This window comes from Xyrauchen texanus, chromosome 28, assembly GCF_025860055.1.
Source record: "Xyrauchen texanus isolate HMW12.3.18 chromosome 28, RBS_HiC_50CHRs, whole genome shotgun sequence".
NCBI classification, from domain to species: domain Eukaryota; kingdom Metazoa; phylum Chordata; class Actinopteri; order Cypriniformes; family Catostomidae; genus Xyrauchen; species Xyrauchen texanus.
Window position 1 is genome coordinate 19,117,908 of NC_068303.1, and position 24,231 is coordinate 19,142,138.

Below are 24,231 nucleotides of genomic sequence, written 5' to 3' on the forward strand. Positions count from 1 at the left end.
AGCAAGTCATCTTCAGTTTCTATATAGTCGATTCTGTACACCATGCCCAAATTTTCATAGGTTGCGTGCTAAAGTAATGCTTGTATGTTGCTGTCAACAACTTGAAATTGAATGTTGTGCTTTCAGTTTTATAATGTTAAGGTAAGTTGTCCAATTAGTGACATCTTGTGGCCAGAATATGTAATTAAATGTCAGGTGGATTTTTTTTTGTTTTGTTTTCTTTTCTTTTAGTTCCAACCGACTTGAACCCACGTCTACTTCATCGATTTGATCCTTTGATTGGATGTAATTTAGTTAGCGTGACGTGCTTATTGCTTTTGTTAACATGAGGTCTCCTTCACATAACAGTCTTGAACAAACATGTTTGTCCCTTCTGTTCTTGATGAGTGAATCACTCATATCACCAAATTCACAGTCTTTCACCTTATGTTTAAGATCTGTGACATACGAGTCAATTGATTCTTCTGGGCCATGTGGTGAATATACAACAGGTTTTTCCTAGGTTCACAACATTACTTGAATTTCTCACTCCATGAAATTAAATTTATTATACACTTTGATGGCTTCTTCCCCTGCAATATGGAGAAATGTAGCAAATTGCACTTAAGTAATGAGGTACAATCATTTTTTTTAGCCATATAGTACCTTCCCATTTTCAGCAAAGTTGCTTTGTAGACAAAGAGCTGAGGGTGGCTGCAGCAGTGACATTGTTCAGTAGAACTTGGGTTTCTTCATACATTAATATGATTTGTAGGTAGACAGGCTGACTAGTTTAACTGTGTGTCTATTACTGATATCCATTGTCAATAACTTCATAAAGTACACACAGCCAATACACACAAAATACTTTACAGTTTTAAAGGTATATTTGAACTGTATTAATTATGTTAACAGTGTAGTTTTACAAACATGTGGGGATATCTTGTTTACTTTTTATTGTCACAAAATTAAACAATAGGCCTTCTTGACAGTATGGTACGGCATGCCACTGTAAGAAATACTGTAGCTTATCTGCTCTCTTAGCCCCATCCAGTACAGTTATGCAAAGTTTTAAGAGATATTAAATTAATCAAAAAATACACTTAAATCAATTACTGTTAAATCAGTATATATATACACACCTGTGATGGCATGAGGGTGAGTAACTAACTATTTTGGGTGAACTATCCAAACTACCCTTTTGTCTTTGGGCTACAAAGTCACCTAAAAGTTTTTGTTTACAATCATTTTGGATAGTGCTATCTTTCTTGAGTACAACCTATACAATTTAATGAGTATTAATTCCTAGAGGTCACTTTCTTCTCTTTTATATTGACACCAGTGACATCATGTCTACTGAGAGGATTCAAGTGATCTACTAAACTACTTTTTTGCTGTGAGGCTGGTGGCAAACCGAGAATACGATAAGGTTTTTTAGGTGCAAGGTTCTTGTGACGAGGAGGAGGGTGTGGCTGGGCCGTGAGGGTGCATGTGAGGGAATCAGATGATCAGCAGAAGGGCGAGATAAAGGGGAGCCGGAGACAGCAGTTAGAGAGAGAGAGAGAGAGAGAGAGATGCAGGCAGCCGTGCTGCATGTGTGTGTGTGTGTTTGTTAAAGGGGTCATGACATGAGAAACCAAATTTGCCTTGATCTTTTGGTATATAAGAGGTCTTTGTATCATTAAAACGTCCTGCAAGTTTAATATTTTAAGACGTCCTCCCCATTCTAAACGAATCATTTATTTAATCAAGCTCAAAATACAGCTCGTTCTGGATTCATGGTTAGAAGTGACGTGACGGTTAGAAGTGACATACCAGCGTTTGCATATGACCGCCTCCAGCACAAGATAACTACGCTTTAAGCGCAAGACAACTACACTCATTTCGTATCGCCGTGTGCCTCACAAGTGTTCAGTCGATGGACAGCGAGCTCTGACAGAGACTACTTGTGCACAGGAAAATTACGATGCCACACAGATGTGCTGTTCCTGGCTGTGGTCAAACAAAACCTCTGAATAAGCTGCCGAAAGATCCAGACGTCAGGGAAAAATGGATGCAGTTTATTTTTTGCGGACGTCCCAGTCACGGCAGTGTTAACTTAAGCATTTGTTCTGTACATTTTAAGGATGACTGTTTTGAGAACAAATCTCAATATGATGCTGGCTTTGCCAGAAAACTGTTGCTCAAAGATAAGTCCGTGCCGACTATTCTGGGAACAACGACGACGCAAACTGTAAGTAATCTATTTTAAACTTTAAACTACTTTTTAAAGCGCAATTTCATTCATTATGAATAATCACAGTGTTTTTACTTAGTTTACTTGCATATTGTTCTGGCTGGGGCGTCAATAATTGATACATAGGCACTGACGTTAGCCAATCATAACAGTGGGCGTTAACACTGAAGTCTTAAATGGAAAACGCCCCCAAAACAGACTGTTTGAATCAGAGGATGAGAAACAGGGTGGGAAAAGGTCATAAATCACTAGATTTTAAAAGTTTTTAAAAAAAATATATATTAATACTATAATTGCACCTAAGGGAACATAATAATACAATAAAAAAACCCATGTCATGACCCCTTTAATGTTTGTTTTATTTTAAGTTTGACATAAAATCTTGCGTTGACTTTTCAGCTGGTTCACACCTCCCCCTTGCCCTTCATTTAACTGTTACAGTGGTCCTGAAACCCGGGAGGGAGGTGTCCTCGCCGCTGCCGCCTGCAAAAGGAGCAGCCGCGAGCAAGTTTTTCTCTCTATCTTCTCTCTCTTTGTGTCTCCCGTTCGCCCTTTCCCTGTCCCCACACCTCCCCTCATCTCTCCCCCAGGTTCCCAGGAGGAGGGGTGGACAGAATGGCTGGAAGGGAAGCGTCTCCCCTCCAGAAATGAAAGGGGAGTAAGTCAGTCCGGTGGCACCCCGGCCTGAATTGGGCTGAGAAGGAGTGTAACGAGGAGGAGGGCGTGATATGGTAGTTCGAGAGAGAGAGAGAGAGAGAGACACACGTGGCTACACTGCATGTGAGTGTGTTTGTTTATGTTGAGTTTCTCATTAAACTTTATGTTGACTGTTCAGCCGGCTCCTGCCTCCTCCTTGCACACCCTTTGCCTTTTACAGTTCTCCTTGCACCTTATTGTATCTACCAAAGTTAATGCCTACTGTAGTCAGTTTGATTCACAATTCACTTCCATCCTCAGCAGAAAAAGCCCAGAATAGACTGAAAGTCTCATTCGGTGACTAAGAACAAACAACGAATTCAAGGCAGGGAGATAAGGACAGAAATTAAAAAGACCAAGAGGAAGGAAAAGAGGCAACGTGAGCTCATCTTGATTGAACATCAGCCTAATGGCCTGGACTCAATTGGATGAACAATCAGACAGATCTACCTTAATGTACAAAGATCCATCAATCTCTGTTTTAACTAGTTTACAGCACCCTTTAGGGTCGGTCAGCAGGCAAGGGAGAGTACTGCTGCAGACCAAGCAGGACTTCCTGGCATCAAGCTGTGGAATCAGCTATTGTCTGAATACCACCTTTCCTGTTCTACTACCCCTCTTCCTATTTCTAATCTACTCTGCAGTACGCCATGCCTCAACTAATTAAATGGCATTAACTTGGACTACAGCCTATCACTAAAACCAAGCACTTACTTTCATTCCTATTGACTACATTTGTCCAGCACTCAGGAGAATGTAATGTACGTATGGTACCTGCATCTCTAATATCACTGCATTGATCTTCATATATCTTTTAAAAAAAGTATACCTGGGAGTTAGCTTTTAATATAAACCACTGACTCAACAAAATAATTTTACTGTAAACTTGCCTCTTTCAGATTATTTGATAAAATTGTGTTGAAACTGTGGTTATACTAAAGAATACTGGTGAATAAATCAAAATATCTGCAAGTTCATATTTAAGAGACAATGAATGATCACTGTAATTAAACAAAAGGAACTTGTTTAACACACACAGTGTCTGAGGTGTTGGCATATTCTGACTTATTCCATAAAATAAACACCTATAAATTAAGATTACATTTATTTTGGGTAGAATTTATTGCTTTGGTGATTTAGTGGAGCAACACATTTAGGATGATCACATCAGAGGGCGATAGGTCTATTTAAATTTGAAGAAGGAGGGGGATTTAGAGAAAATATATGTGTGCAACACCACACATAAAGAGGTGGAAGGATTTTACATCAGGTCAGAAGTTTACATACACCGCCTGGAGCGGGAGAACTGCTGCCAGGGGCGGGGGAGGCCCCTTCTGTTCCCCGAGAACGCGGCAGGGCGTTCCGTCCGCTAGGGGCTGGAGGACTGCTTCTGATCCGCCCGGAGAGGCGCAGCTGTCATCCGTTAGAGACCTTTTTTTTTGGGGGGTACTACACTGTTACAGGACCCCCCCACACACATTTTTTATATTTCTATTTCCCTCCCCTTGTCCCATCCCTCATCCAGGTAGACGGGGATGACCTGCCAGCAGACGGGGCTTAGGGCATGCCCTCCCCCAGGGAAAGGGGGTACGTTATGCCGGGGGCTGCCCTGCCTGAGAGAACAAGGGAGGAATGTGACAGGGCGGAGGGCTGTGCCGGGTCGTGATTATACACACTCGGTCCCTTATCAGGTTAATTAAGCCTCCGAATGGGACTGTCCAATTGCGGACAGTGAGAGAGATCGTTTACGGACATGTCCGTCGTGTGTGTTTGTCTTTTGTTTAATTAATCATTAAAATATTGTTTATATCGCCAAGCCGGTTCCCGCCTCCTCCTTTCCAGAACAACAGGAAAGGACCTTGTGAAGATGCTGGAGGAAACAGGTAGACAAGTATCTATTTTATTACTGCCATAAAAAAGCCAGACTACAGTTTGCAAGTGCACATGGGGGAAAAGATCTGTCCTCTGGTCTAATGAAACTAAATTTGAACTGTTTGGGCATAATGACCATTGTTATATTTGTAGGAAAAAGGGTGAGGCTTGCAAGCCGAAGAACACCATCCCAACCTTGAAGCATGGGGGTGGCAGCATCATTTTGTGGGGATGTTTACTGCAGGAGGGACTGGTGCACTTCACAAAATAGATGGCATCATGAGGAAGGAAAATTATGTGGATATATTGAAGCAACATCTCAAGATGTCAGTCAGGATGTTAAAGCTCGGTTACAAATGGGTCTTCAAAATGGACAATGACCCCAAGCATACCTCCAAATTTGTGGCAAAATGGTTTAAGGACAACAAAGTAAAGGTATTAGAGTGGCCATCACAAAGCCTTGACCTCAATCCAATAGAACATTCGTGGGTAGAACTGAAAAAGTGTGTGTGAGCAAGGAGACCTACAAACCTGACTCTCCAGTTCTGTCTGAAGAATGAGCCAAAATTCCAGCAACTTATTGAGAGAAGCTTGTGGAAAGGTAACCCAAAATGTTTGACCAAAGTTATACAATATAAAGGCAATGCTACCAAATACTAACAAAGTGTATGTAAAATTCTGACCCCACTGGAATGTGATGAAAGAAATAAAAGCTGAAATAAATAATTCTCTCTACTATTCTGACATTTCACATTCATGAAATAAAGTAGTGATCCAAACTGATCTAAAACAGGAATGTTTTCTACAATTAAACGTATTTCTCTAAGGTGTATGTAAACATCTGACTTCAACTGTATATGATTTTACCAATAATAATTAAATACATAGAAATGTTCAAATGTCATATTGCATCCTTCATGGTCTAATCATTTAAGCAGAAAACCTATGGTTATGTAATATTTGACAGTACAGATTGAAGCTTTGCTCTGGACATAACTGCAGTTTTTGCACAAAGACCACATTTTGATATCCATTAAAAAATATCCACATATTTTTTATTCCATCTCAACCAAAAAACAATATTCAGACACAAGTATAACTGAACTTGAAATCAGGGACTAAAAACAAAATATTTTCAATTTCGGTGCATTCTGAGCAGAAATTTACATTTTCCGATCTGGTTCTGATGTTAGAATTAGAATGAAATTATGGTTAATAACAGTCTTTTTAAAAAGACAGTACTCTGTGCTACGGGTGGGTGGTGTATGAGTTACAGTGTTGCCAAATCTCGCAAGAGAAATAAGAAACCTGGTCTGGAAAAAAAAAAAATTTAATTAGGGCCTTGCCTCACCCAAGATAAGCAAAAAAATAATAATAATAATGTTTTTATGTTTTCACATGTGGGGGTGGACATTGTAATTAAATTAACCAGTAATTAACCAGTTACCAGCATTTAAAATGAATGTTTTCACTCCAGAACACATTCTGTAAAAATAATAATAGCCTAATAATAATAATTTTCATTTTTCTTACTATTCATCTTAAATCCCATATAGCGGTTATAAATACACAGAGATAAATAACACGCAAGAATCAATTTAAATTCTGCCACCTAAACAAAAGCTCCGGATGGCACAACCGCCCCCCTCCCCCCGACAATCTCTCTCACTCTTTACTGTGTCTACTCTGCAGAGTACCAACTCGCCCCAAATACATGCACAGTGTCTGGCGCGGTGACCTATCCAATATAACCCTAAGGGTCCTCGCTGAATACAGTATCCCCGAAATCTCTTTTTGTCAACCGTCTGTCCGGAAGCGAATTAAAACGATTTCATCCGCAGTGTAAATGGCTTGCGTTTTAACAGTGCGTTATCTTGGCGCTCATCTCTCACTGGAAGGCTTCACGTCAGGTGTTGCTGTAGAAGTAATGAAGAGGTGAATCCCCAGTCTACAATTTTGGGACCATCTCTTGCACCGGTGCTCGAACGATTAACCGAGTGAACGTACATTTGTGTACCGTATGACTGACACCATCTCATCATGCCTAGCGAGAAATGAATCCTGATTCAGCACTTGACACCAGCAGAATCGTGTCTCAGACTACGCGCGCTGGAGAACTTTGCCTCGCAACTCTTGTGTGGATACCGCACCTCGCGGAGGATCAACAACTTTCCTCATAAACAGCGCTCGTGCAAGATTTCGTATGTCGTTTCAAACCCTTCCATGTCATCAGTTATCATCGTTCTAATCGGACGAAAATGTTTCAGAGAGCATATCTGCTCAAACTCGAGGAAAACATCGCTGGAAAGCCTTGAGGAGCGGATTAAATTGCTGACAATAAATGACTCTTCTGCGCCTCACACTTGCGTCCTTGTCAGGTGGACTGTGAAGAGACAGAAGAGGAATGTTTATCCGAAATTTATTGCCGCTCAATTTGGGGGTTTTGCTGTTTTTGTTTAGTCACTGTTTTCTCGCAATATTTCTTCCATTACTGCAGGTAAGTTGGACTGAGCAACTGAGTCGTTGATAATAATTCACGGTCAGGTACAATTAAGGACCATAGCGATAGTGGAGGTGCACGTGCATAATGGTCATAAGCTGTTTCTCTGCTGCGCAGATGCGGAAATCACATTGAGCGACTATCTTTTTTCATCGGAGTCTCCCAATATATTTCCATATCCTGAGAAAAACATCTGACTTTATTTAAGTGTGTGTGTGTGTGTATATATATATATATATATATATATATATATATATATATATATATATATATATATATATATAATATCATATGTGACACACACACACACACATATATATATTAAATCACTGAATCAACCTGATATGTATTCATGTCACACCAACATGAATAATTTTAAAGGTTATATCAGGTAGAAATAGCTCACAAATAGATAACAAATGCACATTACCTTTTTACAGTGTGCATTTTATACACCCAGTGAGTCACTGTCCGATCTCATTGTAGGCCTAATTTAGAAATGCACAACTATAGATCACATCATTAAGGACAGTTAGACGTTAAGTCATTAACCTGTAGTCTAAAGTTAAAGAACATTTACTGAACCATACACTATTTGGATTTAGAGAATAATTCAATACTTCACATGAATGCAAGTATAATGTACATTATCTGTAAAATCAGTGGAGTGTAACATTTTTTAAACAAACATCAAATTCAGGTCAAACTACTTCAGAAAAGAGCATGTTGAAAGGATGGTTAAAAGTAAAATAACTGTGCACAGTCATATATTTTGGCATTAAACATCCAGTAGTAGTATTTAGTAATAGTGCATGCTGCATTTTGTATGCACTATTGCTATACACATTTTTTATATTAAATAGCTACCGGTGCATCCTTCCTCTTAGTTCCAGCATAGTTAAAGTTGTTGTTTTTCCACTGTTTTCTGGAGACATGGCTGTGGGTCCTGTGCTGCTATCCCCTGTGGCATAAGAGCTCACAAGTCTAGCACAAGTGTTTCCTAGATGGCCTATTAGGGGGAGGCAGTGTCAGGGTTCACCCCTCGTTACTCCCACTCCTCTGGGGATCTGAGGTTCTGCAATGTGGGTGGGTGCACTCTTTTAGAGACCTCAGCCTCCACACACCCTCCATTCTCCACTTTAGTAGGAGTGAGCTCCCATTCGCCAGCATGCAGAGAGAAAGTGCGCTTATGTTTGTAATGTTTTTATTTTCCCTTCATTGTAAATTCTAAGGGCTAATACTAAAAACCTCCTTTCACTGCTAGCTTCTAATCATCACCACTTTCAACATCTTACATGGCAGTTTTGTAGTACTAAACATGTGGAACATGTGTATTTTTTATATTTTTGATTACTCTTTTATGAAAGCCACATCTGGAAGAAAAAACACTAACCCAAGTTGTGCTCACATTTTCACCCTAGTTTGCAAAAGGGGAGCTCCAGAAGTCATGCTCCCAAACCACAGTGGCACCATTGGAAGGGAGCTGCCAGTTGCCATGCCAGTGTAGGCCCTACCCACCGTTACCACCTCCACCCCCACCTCCACCACCCCCAAGGCTAGCTCCAACTGGTGAGTATCTCTACCCCTGCACTCATGTTAGGTCCACAGGGTGCAAAACGCTGAAGCCTTGTTTAAGAATGTAATACTGATTATGACTGCAGAAAATGTTTAAAAATGAATGAACACAGTTTGTGCTCATATTGTAAGGATTTCTCTGCATCCCCTCAGAAAATGGTTCAAATTGAAGAAAACGGTTTGTGTTTATTTGCATTTTTCTGCATCACCCCAAAGAAAGTTTAAAATTGAAAAACTGTTTGTGTTCATTTATATTTTTCTGCATCACCTCAGAGAATATTTCAAATTGAATGACACCATTTGTTTTCATTTTTCCTTTTTCTGCATCAAACATTAATCTTGCAATCTAGGATTGTCTCTTGCATGTTTTTATCTCTGTCTTAAGTTGTCCGAAATTGCTTTGAGTCCTGTTCCCAAAATGAACGAATTGGCTTTGGCCGCATGCTTTCCTGAATTATTGTTGTGTTTAATTTTGTTGCTGTCGGTGACCTGAGAATCTCAGTGAGTATTGACGGTGACTACCACCACTGGAGTCGTGAGTTCGAATACAGGGTGTGCTGAGTGAATCCAGCCAGGTCTCCTGAGCAACCAAATTGGCCCGGTTGCTAGGGAGGGTAGAGTCACATGGGGTAAACTCCTTGTGGTTGCGATGAGTGGTTCTCGCTCTCAGCGGGGCGCATGGTAATTTGTGCATGGATCGCGGAGAATAGCACGAGCCTCCAGTGCTGTGAGTCTCCATGGTGTCATGCACAGCGAGCCATGAGATAAGATGCGTAGATTGACGGTCTCTAAAGTGGAGGCAACTGAGACATGTCCTCCACCACCCGGATTGAGGTGAGTAACCTCGCCACCACGAGGACCTACTAAGTAGTGGGAATTGGGCATTCAAAAGTTGGGAGAAAAAGCATATAAAAAATAATAATTTTGTTGCTGTCGTGTTGAGTTTATAAGCAGTTTTCATTTCCCCAAACCACTCATTTTGAGTAATGAACATGGTCGAAAAGTACGGTGCTGTTTGCAATCGACACAAAGCTCAATCCAGTTCATTACAGGAGGTGGAAACATTAGATTCGTCATCAGGGGTCCCTGTCAGGCACGAAGGAAAGTCAGATCAATGAGGCTTTAGCATCGAAAGGGTTGTGAAATCAATCTGCCTTTGTACAATTTTAGCCTTCTACTCTAAGTCATGCACCGTCACAACAGCAGCAAACTCTTGAAAAAGGAGAAATAATTTTTTACATACATTAGTACTTCTACCTGCCTACATTTGTGTAGCTGTTGCTGTGCTTCCTACATTTATAAAAATCAATCAGACAAAATCAATTATTACCATGAAAGGCCTGAGACATATTAATATTACATCATCATGGCTATTGATTAGGTTGTGCTTTTAGTCTGTGACATCAAATGCTTGAGGTATGGATACAACATCGCTATTAACAGCTGTGTGAGTGCAGTTAAACCTTAAAAGGGGGTCTTGATAAGGAGCCAATTGAAGGCAGACGACAGGCTTTGCCTTAAGGGGCTGAATGGCTGTAACTTTAGCTTATTGAAAATATTAATGAGGAAGTTTTAGTTAATGAGGGCTCCCACACCTGTCCTCATTGAAGGAGTGATAAAATATTTAAATTGAGACATGTATTAGTAGTGGAAAAGAAAAGCTGTTTAAAGAGGGTCTGATTGCAATACAAAGCACTGCAGCCCTAAAACTAATAGTAGGAATACGTTTTACATTGGCTGAATATTTGAAGCAAATCAATTGACCATTCAATAAGCTCCACCCCCCTTGGTTACCGTTGCTTGCTCTGACAAGCTTAGCCGAACTTCCCATAGTAATGAATAGGAGGTCTTTGGCAAAATATTCTCATAAACAGATTTGATAATATTCTTACACGGGCTGGAATGAAGAGTGACTTTTTAAAGCATTCTAATCTGACATTTTATGTAAGAGAAATGGCTAAATTACTCAGTAATTTGATTGAAAACTGTGGAGACTGTGAATCAGAATATAGGCAAACAATTATCACAGTCACTTGAAAAGAGAAAAGTGTAATTTGCTAGCGATTACACACCTGATATGATTAGTGTAACTGAATAGAACTGTTCGTAATGTCTCATAACACTCACTTTCATGCTGTGAACTCTTTATTTTCTATCGCTTTTATTAAGATCTAGATCAATACATAAATTAATTACTGTCAAGTTATTTACCTTGGAGCAAATGTAGGTGTCCTCGCTGATGTTATATAATGTTTATTTGGGAATGAGTGCTGACACAGATTAATCCATAGCATGTTCTTCTCAAGATTTATTACAATTTTATTTAAATGCTCTCTAGGTACCTTGTGTCACTATATACGTTTACATTTTTTGGGGGGATTTCTATAAAATTCTGTATAAAACCACTAAAATATACATAACTCCTGTAGACTCTTATTGGAAAAAAGCAAGCGCTTGTCAGAGAACTGGTGGACGGCAATAGTTGCTAAGATAGGATTGGTCAGAAAGTCTTTGAAGGCGGGGCTCAGCGAAGGTTCAATTGCATAAATGTTCCAAGTCACTTGTGTGGCTGCATCTATGTGGATAAACATGCTCAAAAGACAAAGTCGACTGATACAAATAAAGCTACAAGATGTGGTTTAAAGGCCTATTTATCACACGTCCTCACCTTCCAGCTTACGACAATAATTGACCACAATGGATCAATTCTGTATTTTTCTGTATTGCAATGAAAGTCTTCATAACCATATTGGAACAGAAACACAGTTATGATTGAACCCTGAATATCACCGAAGTTTACACACTTTTATCGCTAGATTAGTCTGAATATATTTTTGCAGAACTGCTGAGGATGTAGATGAGGGAAAGTAGATTACATGGAATTGTTTCTGAGCTCTTGGAAAAGAACACACTCTTTTAAGACCAAAAAAGGGCATGCGTGGCAGACAGAACACACGGCTAAACTTCAAAGAGTGTTCAGAGACACTAGGCTTGCCTTTGTGACAAATCACAGTAACATAAAGTTCAGAGAGTCCTCTTCATAGGGTTTTCCCTTAAGCTACAAAGAATATGATAGTATTTTTACAGTGCTAACCCATGTCACTCAGGACCATAGTGTTCCTAATAATGTGCTCAGTGTGTATATATCTTGACATTAAAGGGTTGGTTTGGCTGTCAAACCACAAAAATGCAATAATTGCAATCCTATTGCAATGAGTTTAGTTGAGGAATATGCAATTGTTTTATGGGTAATTGTTTTGTTGAGCATAATGTTTTTCTTCAAATCTAGGCAGAATGTTCTGCCTCAAAACAACAGGAGAACACACTGAGCTTTGAAATAGCAAGTACTTTTCTTCTCGTGTCAGCCATTCTCCCTCGGGGCCTGTCGACTTGACTCCCCCTCCTGACAATCAAAGTAAGGGAGAGAAAAAGCAAAGCTAATGTCTCTCTGTCCAGAGGGCTGATTTGTCTCGCAAGTGTATCGGCCTGTTTATGCTAATTCAAAGCATGTCAACATTAATTAAGCGTTTCAGCAAGGAAGTCACTAAGCGTAGCCAAATCAAAAACACATTGTGACACAAATACAACACAAATAAAATGAAACTTGTCTCTCCATATCTTCCCATAGGCAATCAGGCGACACCACGGTAGGGGACGTTTAATGCAAACACAAATATCTGAGAGACCAGGAAATATTTTGGTTGGATGCTGTTATCTTAGGAGCTGTGACTGATTGCATAAAATGTTCCCTCTTATTACCTCCGAATTATTCAAATATGTGCAAGTAGGATAGCTTGCCATAGGGAAAATTGCTGTGTCAGAAGTGTTAAATTGTCCTATGGCCCTCTCTCTGTGAAGTGCTACATTATATAATAATGTAAGATAATAGGTGTATGGTCAAGGATCACACAGTTGGTACACATAGCTCAGCTCAAATGCTAATGACCAAGCAATGCTCTTCAACTAGTGGGGGGGGTTTACAGTGTGAATAATTTACGTTTCCATTGATCATGGTATAAATATTGGGGGGGTTGTACTTGCTTGTTTTTCATTATTGGTAGTACTTGCTTGTATTGAACATCATAAAACAAAATTTCAGGGTTTTCACATAATGCACACCTAACACATTGCATCTGAATATATTAAACTCTTCACTCAAGCTCAGCCAGCACCATAAACAATCAAATAGTCAATACATTTAAAATATTCATGAATGAAGCTGTTGACTAATGGTTTTTCAATCGGGTCCATGATTGTTTTTAAATGCCCCTCCTTCAATACCAGTTCATTTGCAAACCTTGAATCATATTGTGACTATTTCACAAGCAATCCAAGCTAATATGAGCCGAAAACACATGTAATCCACAAAGAAATGTTCAAACGTAATACACTCAAATGTAAAACAATCCATGGTGAAACAAATATTTAATAATCCTGCACTGATGTGATCAGGAGCCTTCTGTTGCTATTTTCCTGATGTTTTTGTGCTTCAACAAGTCAAAGCAGAGACGCTAATCTTCACAGGCACGACATTTCACATCTCCCGTGTTTGTTTACATACAGGACACATGCAGCTGTCTCAGCTGGCGTATAAGTAGTTCAATAGAGCTGAACTCTTGTGAACTGACAGATTGGTCATTGTGATGTCACAAATTCCAAATAAGCCGTTTTTGCAGCTTGTCTTAAATAAATGCTCTTTTTCTACTAAGGAGAACGTTTTGAGTTCTCAAACTTACAGAATGTTTTAATAGTAGAATGGCCTCTTATATGTCAAAAGATGAATGTCAAATTTGATTCTTCATGTCATGACCCCTTTACGGTGATGTAAACGGGTTACTCCAAAAACTATGATGTGCTTTGACCATTTGTACATGTGTTATGCATTTGTGATTGCTTGGTGTAACTGGCTGAACGAAAGGTCCGACCTTGGCACACAATTCTTCAAACATAACCCTTGGCATTCGGAAGTGTTGAACCCACAGCTGGTCATTAAGAAGGATCTTCACAACCTGGCAAAAAGGTTTTGAGGCGGACAGCATTTGGGCATAGAAGCCCTCATTAAATTAAATATTACACTCATTCTGCAGCGTCTCCTGGCGGCATTTAATAAAAAGATGTACAATCGCTTCAATACCGCAAATACAACTCACCCCCAAGCAAGAAGTTCACTGCTACATCAAAAGAAGGCAGGCTCCCTCAAGATAATTTGCAGGATGTAGTGGATGGAAACACACAATGTTTCACATTTTCTTTAGTCAAATTTTGAGAAATGCACTTCAAAAATAAATAAATATATATATATACATAATTATAAATATGAGGACTCCATATAGGTTTTGACAGACTCCATTTGTCCTTGTTTGTTTTTAATTTTAGTTATCAAAAATGCGTTGCCATCTACTCACTGTAGATCAGTCATGTCTCTCAGAACGATTTAGCATGTTTACATGGGTATGAAATATTGATTGTATTTTGGTCTTGGCATATTAGATCTGCTACGCTGCTGTTGCTGCTGCTGCAGTGCCAGTATGGAGACTTGGTACTGCTAGAACATTCACAGACAGAGTTAAGCCTGTGGAGATGCTGCTCCTGCACATTTAGAAAAAACACAAGACATGCTGCATCGAGTATGTAGGACATGCTACTGCACAAGTAGACATACATACAAGACATACATACAATCCCCATGTGCCAGATCTAGACAGTGCATCTGGGGTGGAGGTGGGTTTCAGAGAAATACTCTGAAGGCATGCTGCATTGAAACCGGCTTGTCTGCAAAACGCAGCTATGTAGATGTTAGACAAAGAGAGAGACAAAATTTGATTCGCTACCTGACTACAAGTCAACGGATCAATCAGCTTACACCATGCGAGCCGATTGGCTTAACATGTCACATGTGAGCGAGCCAATTTGTTAAGAGATAACCAGATCAAAGAACCTATCAGCTTGCACCATATAGATTTACATGGCTTAACTTCAGTCATTTGTCTCTGAGATCTGCTCATACAGTGGATCTTTCTAAAAACTAAGAGAATGAACAGTTACCCTCCTTCATACACACTGTAGTTTCATCCACTGTCTGATGACTGGACTATAGCACAGAAGGATAAGGGGTGGTAACACCCACCCCAGGTTTCGCGAACTATGTTATTGGGGATTTCACGTGGCATCATTTGAGTTTTTTGATGAATCAGGAGTGTTTCACCTCTACATACTGTTTACAGTAGTAAATTCACTGTCACATCTATCCAATCTGTTGTCCAACCTATCAGCTAATTTTTCATGGATTGATCATGGACTGATTATTTGAGAGGACATAAGTAATTGAGGAGCATTAGCACATTGACTGTTATTGGCTAAAAGCAATGCGATTGATCTGTGCTCACGAGGGTATGCTAAGCTGACAGTGCAAATGAGTTCAAGACCCTCAAGTAGTCTTAGCTCAGAGGAGAGGCCATAAAGCCCTACATTTATATACTGCTGATTAATGCTTTCCAGTTTAGGTTAATTACATACTAGGGAGGTTCATCACAGTTCTCATGACACTGTGGTTTGCATTTAGTTTGAATGTTTTATTTGTAGTTTATCACTGTCTGTACTTCAGAATACTATTTCAGAATGTAATTAGAGTAGAATGTGGTAGGAATGACCAAGGTGCTTAACCATCTTTTGAAACCCTCATTATCAACAACGCAGTTTGGGATGAGCGCATATCTTTGCAGATAAATCGATCAATGGGAGGCTTTGGGAGCTTAAGCTCCTGATTTATTGTCCCAAGCCCCTGATCTTTTTTGAAGATTCACACACATTGCACTTCACAAATAAAATGTTTTATAACTTGTCTATGTTGGCCCAGTAGTCCGTCTGCCATAATCAAAAGCAATGCTTGCGTGTTCAGATTACTCAGGGTTACTACTCATCCTGGAAAACCTGGAATTTTCCAATACAGTTTTACAGGATGTAAAACTGATCAATTTTTACTAATTAAGCCTCAGAGAGGGATAAAGGCAGTCTGGAGACAGCAGTGGGACAGAGAAAGAGATTTACAGGCAGCTGCCCGACACCTGTGTGTGTTTGTCTTTTTGTTTAAGTTCCTTATTAAAATATTATTTATATAGTCAAGCCGGTTCTCCTATCCATTAATACCTTTACAGTAATGTAACTGCTTATCCAGAGGTGAGGAACTACTGTCAAAAAAACATAGAAACGCAAAAAATAAAAGCTTGATTTAAATGTGAAATAGCTAAAAGAATTAATACAAAAAGACAATAATATATTACTAGTAATTTTTACTGTTAATAAATGTAATTAAATAACAATTATAACAAAGCAATATTTCACATCTGTGATAAATGTGTTCTGTTGTGCAGCACTTCATTTAACAGAAATATCTCCAGTGTTTTTTCTGATTGTACTGTGAGGATTTTGTATATAAACATAATTTGATAAAACATTATGCAATGTTATGTTGAAAAAATTTAATAATTACATTTTCATTTGATTAATGTTATAATGAATTCCTTTGATTAGACACCATTTGGATAATAAAATGTAATTAAACTGTCAAATTAATTTTGAAAAATAACAATTTGATAACCACAATATACATTATGATCTCTTGTGTTTTTTTGCTTAAATATTACATACATTGGGCACATACCTGTAAAATGTCCTGGAAATGTCCTGTACAATTGTGCCTTGACAAGAGTGGGAACCCTGTTACTGCTTGCACGTTCTGTCAAGTTCACAGCAGAAAACCGTCATTGTTTCAAAGAACTTATGATATGGTAATATGCATGCGTAAACAGGTAATGTTCAGCAAAATTAAGATCTGGTATCCAACTTCTATGCTTAATAATTGTTCACAGTTTACAATGTTACCTGGTAAGTTTATAGTTTACCCTAAACTTTTACATTATTTTGGGGAAATTATAAAATATACTGTAAATACACATACATGGTAACAAAACCCTGTTCTTACACTTTAAAAATCTAGATATTAGATCATATTTGATCTAGGTTTGATATAGCCAGCTTGGTAGCTGTGTGATAACATCAGTTACTGTAACGCTACTTACCTAATGTTGGGCAAATCAGTTGTTCCTACTTGAGCTCAGCAAACCAGCTAGCTCATTCATGAAGCTATTGTAAAATCAGTGATTAGTTGGCTAGCTTGCTACACCTCAGTTAATGAACCACTTTGCACGAATAAATATGCTTATAGCCTTGTAGTACATTGCTTGGAGTATGCTACATGCTGACATCTTAAACCATATTATAAGGGTAGAAGCTATTTAAACAAAGTACAGATAGCAAAAGATGCAATTTACATAAGTGTTTTTTTTTTTTTTGTTAGTTTTTTGAATTTCCACCAGACTATTGGATTGCAAACAGCCGCACTGTTTGGCAGGTGCTATTTACACCTAGTGCAAATATTCTCTTCGTATTATAAACAGTGTTGGGGAGTAACGGAATACATGTAACAGGGTTACGTATTTAAAATACAAAGTATTAGTAACTTTATTCCACTTAGGTTGCAATTTTAGACTCAGAATACAGTTACGTTGAGTATTTTGAGTACTAAAGTGATTACTTTGCATTTTATTGTCATTTGTTCCATTTAATATTTAGTCTTTTCTGTTGGAAAAGTTATCCATATAAATTGTGCGATCCAAAGAGCATTTGAACAGTGTTGAAACACATTCTTAAGATGTGTTACATTCATACGAGCAGACAGAATTAAGTTTGAAGTAAAAATTGAAATAAACCTTCTGTAAATTGTCATGTGAACATTTAAAGGGGTCATGACATGGGTTTTTTTTATTGTATTATTATGTTCCCTTAGGTGCAATTATAGTATTAATATATTTTTTTTTAAGAAAAACTTTTAAAATCTAGTGATTTATGACCTTTTCCCACCCTGTTTCTCATCCTCTGATTCAAACAGTCTGTTTTGGGGGCGTTTTCCATTTAAGACTTCAGTGTTAACGCCCACTGTTATGATTGGCTAACGTCAGTGCCTATGTATCAATTATTGACGCCCCCAGCCAGAACAATATGCAAGTAAACTAAGTAAAAACACTGTGATTATTCATAATGAATGAACTGGCGCTTTAAAAGGTAGTTTAAAGTTTAAAATAGATTACTTACAGTTTGCGTCGTCGTTGTTCCCAGAATAGTCGGCACGGACTTATCTTTGAGCAACAGTTTTCTGGCAAAGCCAGCATCATATTGAGATTTGTTCTCAAAACGGTCATCCTTAAAATGTACAGAACAAACGCTTAAGTTAACACTGCCGTGACTGGGACGTCACGGCAAAAAATAAACTGCATCCATTTTTCCCTGACGTCTGGATCTTTCGGCAGCTTATTCAGAGGTTTTGTTTGACCACAGCCAGGAACAGCACATCTGTGTGGCATCGTAATTTTCCTGTGCACAAGTAGTCTCTGTCAGAGCTCGCTGTCCATATCCATCGACTGAACACTTGTGAGGCGACGGCGATACTGAAATGAGCGTAGTTGTCTTGGCGCTTAAAGCGTAGTTATCTTGTGCTGGAGGCGGTCATATGCAAACGCTGGTACGTCACTTCTAACCGTCACGTCACTTCTAACCATGAATCCAGAACGAGCTGTATTTTGAGCTTGATTAAATAAATGATTCGTTTAGAATGGGGAGGACGTCTTAAAATATTAAACTTGCAGGACGTTTTAATGATACAAAGACCTCTTATATACCAAAAGATCAAGGCAAATTTGGTTTCTCATGTCATGACCCCTTTAACTGTATGCTTAAGCTATAATACTATTTCTAGCCATTTTATATGCACCTGTTACCAGGCACGATCATTTATTTTTTTAATCAAGAAAATCCACATTAGATCATATTCTTTTTTTTTTTTCTCTACTTGAGAATACTCTGCCAACTCGGACTCAATTGTTTAAAGACTAGGGCTTGACTCGGACTCGATGGACACGAGCCCAACGCTATTTTAAATGAAAAAAGAGGGTAATAACCAATACAGACAACAAAAGTACTGTGAATCATAATTGTGTCTGTTCAAAATGCAATAAATGCAGAATGTTGAATGTTGATTCAGAATAAGGATTACATTTTCTGGTGTATATTTTGGTGTAATGTATCTACACATGTAGGCTTCTGTAGTCTCTTGTGGTCCATGCATTGTTGTCAGCTTGAAATGGTCCATAATAGCTTGATGAATTAACTGTGTAACTTTTTAAATAGTCGGGTAAAAAAGCGTTATTGCTAAAGCAGTCAGCAGCTCTAAACAGATAAACAGCACCTATTTATTATTGACTGACTATTTTCAAAGCATTGACAAGCTGCTTAAAATACATTCTTTTACAGCATTTGCCCACCATTCACAACATTCAAACATGCACAATAAAATATTAGGATATTTTGGGCAGTGAAATGTTTTGTTTATAATTTAATTATAGACTATAAAATAAATGTATAATCTGATGACAGAGTTTATGCATGAAGCTAAACTTCATGTTACGAGATGAATTTAGTTGGTTATGATGTTTTTATTTTACATTTTTATATTATTTTTATTGTAAATTATGCACGTCTTCACTTAGCCTACATTTCTTAAACTTTTTTTAAGGACAATTCTATTAAATTTATGACTCAAAATTATTATTCTCCATATTTTTGCGGTTAAAGAAGAGCTCAATGAAATTTTCTTTGGTTGGTATTTAAAGATTTCAGACTGATTGCAGACCAACGCAGGTGCTGCTCAAGCAAATTTCAATTATTATAATTTTTTGTATCTTCTGCGGCAGCTGCTGCAAGATGCACACGGACGTATCAGGTATTTAGGTACACAAGAAGAATGTAGAACTGCCCTACATTGTGTGGTTTCCCGCAAATTAACTAGAAAATCATGTCCGTGATGACGTTTTTGGATGTAGCATTTGCAGTCTGTCAAATCATGAGATGTAACTTCTCAGCGAGTGCTAATTACTACTTTGTTGACTCCTTTGTATGTACTGTATTTTCCCAAATCATTCGGCAGATAGAGAAAAAAGATTCAGTAAGAAATCTCAGTATAGACTATTATTTCTTTAGATAGGGATCATTTTAAATAAATTTAATTGACAAATTAAAAATGAAGTAGAAATAAAACCGAAATTATAATTTAAAACATAATAACCTCTGTTGTAATGACTAACACAGATTTTCTTTTCTTTATGTATGTTTGAGTGAAGGGGAAAAAGCAACAAATAATTGAAATATCAACAGAACGCAAGAACAGTTTTGTCAGAAAGCATATGCTTTCATTCTGAAACAACTTTTATACATTACATTTATATGGACAAACTGTCTTTCTTAGTTGTGAAGTTTAAAATAAGCTTAAAATATTTGTGTTGAGTTTATGGTTACAATTTTAATTCAGATTCATGAACAGTGTTGAGGATTGCCCCCACTGAAAACTGGTAAGTAAGGATATTGACCACTACAGAACTCTGGTAAGGGAGTCGGAGTCATCAGATAGGTCTTGGCCTTTTATTTGTGCAGTTTTAACCATATATACAAATCAAATATGTGTCTGAGGTAGTATCTGAAATAAATAGGATAAATGTAAATGAATACAGATAATCTGCATACTTCTATAGACGTAACTGTAAATTACAGCCTCAAAAACAAACAAAGTTTTGTACAGTACAATGTGGTATTAAAGAACAAAGAAATATAAATAAGACATGAACATTATACTGTATCATTAATACAAAACTGTAATAACAACTAAATGTGGAATTTATTATTTTACAGAGAAATATTACACCTAAATGGAATAAATGTTGTAAACAGTAAAATATGTGCAGCAGCGCTGGCGGTCATAATCCTCTCATTAAACATGATAAAATAACACTCATATAGATCGCTAATCATCAACAACATAGCAAACACGAAGCAAGAATTAAACATGCTGTGATACATTCAAGCAATCCGAGTTATTAACCACAAACTGTCATGAGTAAAAATTACTTTGTCACAAACTTTATATTGCACCTACGAGCGCTGCACGTGAATGGTAAACACAGAAGCCTGGTCACTCCGGTAACATACCATAGTGAATATGCAACTTACTCTAAGGCTGTACATGCTTTGAAACACCTACTACGCTAGTTACGTAACAAGATATAGCACGTAAATTACCGACATTCCAAAATAATTTAAACTGAAAATGTAAAGAGTTCACAACAAACAAATTCGTTCAGATTCGACTCGGACATGGCCTGTTATGGACTTAGTCTTGCGTACGACTCGGCCAACTCGGACTCAATTGTTTAAAGACTAGGGCTTGACTCGGACTCGATGGACACGTGCCCAACACTACTTTAAATTAAAAAAGAGGGTAATAACCAATACAGACAACAAAAGTACTGTGAATCATTATTGTGTTTGTTCAAAATGCAATAAATGCAGAATGTTGAATGTTGATTCAGAATAAGTATTACATTTTCTGGTGTATATTGCATCAGATCTTTGCTCATGGACCCTCTGTTCTGCATCCACATTTTTTAAGCAAATCACTTGAGCTGTAAATCCCATGTGACTAATTAGTCTAGAGCAGCAGGAAAATGATACATGACAATGATGATTGACTGATGGTAGCACAATAACATGCCTAAGCATTTGCTAACAACTATCTTGGGAGCTTGTGTTCGGCTGTCCGTATTTTTTATGTAAACTTGCAATAGACAGATATCTTTGTTTCTATCGCCTCTAGCATCTCACACAGGATCAGAGCGTTTTTAGATGTCATATCAAATTAAAAAGAACTTCCATTTTTAAAAAACACATCTCCTGACACATGTGTTCTGTTCCATTTGTTGCACAGAATCTAGCTTTTTCAGTGCAAGAACTGTTCTGAATGGCCCCCATATGCATGGTATATTTAGCAAGCAAATTAGCATAGCTTAGATGGTGCTACCCAGCATTACTCAATGTGAGCACTCAATAATGTTTAACTCAAATTTAATTGAAATTTAAATCCAGCACATTCATTTAACAGTGAATGACCATTATGATTATGTGCAACGCATTGTAAATCATGAGAAGTTGCTATAAGAAGCACATATGTTTTGAATATACAGTATAAAAAAGCCATGAAATCATTAATATTTAAAACTAGTGAATATATTTGCATGATTACAAGAACAGATGACACTGCCGCATTTGGGTAATATCTCTTTTTAGCTCTTGCTCTTTCTCTTGCGCATCTAGACCAGTGCCACTGCCAAATGTCAGGAGTCACAGTCTGGCTCTGCCATGTCCCCGCAGCTGAATGTGCAGGATGTGCTTTCTGGTCTGGCCCTACACCAGGCTACTATCTTTATTAAAGAGGGCTTTACGATGTGTGCCAGAGAATTCTCAGAGTCGTCTTCATCGATCACCCTCACTGTCTCATCTAGCTCTTAACACTCCCACAGCTCTTGAATCATCATTGTACTCTATTTTCTTTTTTACCCACTCATTGTCATTGAATGATGGAGTGATGTTTTTCCTGTTAAGTATGACTAACTAGGTAGGCTGGGAGAAGCAGCAGTGCCTGCAGGCTCTGCGTTGACCTTTGCTCGGATGCACTTTGTCATGAGTGTGGATGAGCCACCCACAGGGATGGAGGCCCACGATTACTCCCTCCACTTGCAGACTTTCCCATTCTGGAGAGAAGTAGAGCAGAGGCCCTCTCTACCTGTGCTTGTGATCAAAAACTAGAGGTCTGCAGCTCAAATGATGGGATAAAAGGCATAAAGGGATAGTTACTGACAGGGTCAGATATTAACCAGTGCTCAGGGCAAAAATGTCATTTAAAATTACAAAAATGGCCCAGATATTTGAAATGTGCCAACTGTAGTAAATTTATTGTTTTTTTTTTGTTTGTTTGTTTTAGTTTTGTTTTTTGAATCAGTTTTCTAACATTTGGTGTATATTTTATACAGTATATTCTATTCTAGATCTGTCTATATTTGGGTATAGTGCCTCTGCAGTGACCCGTAGTTGTCAGATATGTCTCAGAAGTGTGTGTTGTTAAATGTGTTGCTAATATTTGGTGCTTTTTCATTTGTTAACAGCCATAATTGCGCTAATTCATCATTTATTTACAAATGAACTCAAAATATTTCACACAAAGGGACAGCACTATATATATGCCCTCATAAAGGGAAAAAAATGCCCATGAAAATCAGTTCCAGGGGTCAAATATTGCCCCTCGAAAAAGGTTACTTTCTGACACTGGTTACTGAGATGGGTTATTAAAGGCTTTTAGTTCAATCCTAGATGACCTAGAAGTAGATTAATGTAAGGAATTCTGCTCTCTTACATGCTTTACATTAGCTCCATGGCAGTAGTATCTGAATATTTGTTAAATCAATGCCAGCAACATCCACTTCTTGTTCATCTAATATCATTCAAGTACCAGGAAATCAGCAGATGGTACTGCAACTGAAGAGAGGATGAGAATAAAATAAATTATGAGCCCATACTCTGAGCTGTAAGAATTAATCTACCGTCGAACATGTTCGTAAATTGCTCGGTGTGTGGCAATCTACCAAACAAAATGTGCAGAGTTTGGCACAGATGTAGTTATTGTTTGTTTTTATATATACAGTATTGCAGCCTTTCAGCCCTCTTATTTTAAAATCAGTTTTGCCCAGGCAGTCCAGAGCCTTGTAACTGCATTAAACAGGAGACCAGGTACAAAAATAGCTTAATCTAATAGGCCTGGTTCTCTCTCTTTGCAATGTCGTGATATGTCTGCTGCTCCTTTATCATAGACAGGAGACATCTGTGCTTTTAAAGATTTCCACTATGTACACATACAGGTACTCATATCATACTTGCATATTACTGCTTTTATCATTGGATTACATTGCGAAAAGCCTTTTCAGGCTCACCTTTTAATAAACAGGTGTACATTAGCTATTTTGTAGCTATTGTAGCTGTTAAATGATGGATTGATTTAAATGTATAGTTCACCCAAAAAAATTTAAATCTCACTTTCAGGTTGTTTAAGCCATTAGAACTTTCTTTGTTTTTCTGTGGAATACAAAAGGAGATGTTAGTGCAGTATGTTAGTCTCAGTCACCATTTTGCATCTTTCTCAAGAGAGAAAGATGTTTCAAGAGAACGATAACTTAAGCTATCATTTGACCTAACATCTCATTTTGTGTTCCATGGAAGTCATACATGTTTGGAACAGCATAAAATGTAGAAAATGAGATGAGCACATCACATTTTTCACTTTAACACCTCAAGCTTCATTAAGCATAACAATGATTGCATGTGATACATTCAGAATTGATGCATTGATGGGACTCCTATCAGAGATTAAGAGTTACCATGC

At 38.0% G+C, this 24,231-nt stretch overlaps 1 protein-coding gene across 1 annotated transcript in view; it reads left to right on the plus strand.

Moving 5' to 3' along the window:
• Positions 1 to 6,489: 6,489 nt before the first annotated feature.
• LOC127622205 (proline-rich membrane anchor 1-like) overlaps positions 6,490 to 24,231 on the plus strand; it is a 61,693-nt gene continuing 43,951 nt past the window's right edge. The window contains exons 1-2 of the mRNA XM_052096213.1: positions 6,490 to 7,280; positions 8,705 to 8,852. Coding sequence (XP_051952173.1) covers positions 7,188 to 7,280; positions 8,705 to 8,852 — 241 coding nt within the window. The 5' untranslated portion in view covers positions 6,490 to 7,187. The remainder of the gene's footprint in view (positions 7,281 to 8,704; positions 8,853 to 24,231) is intronic.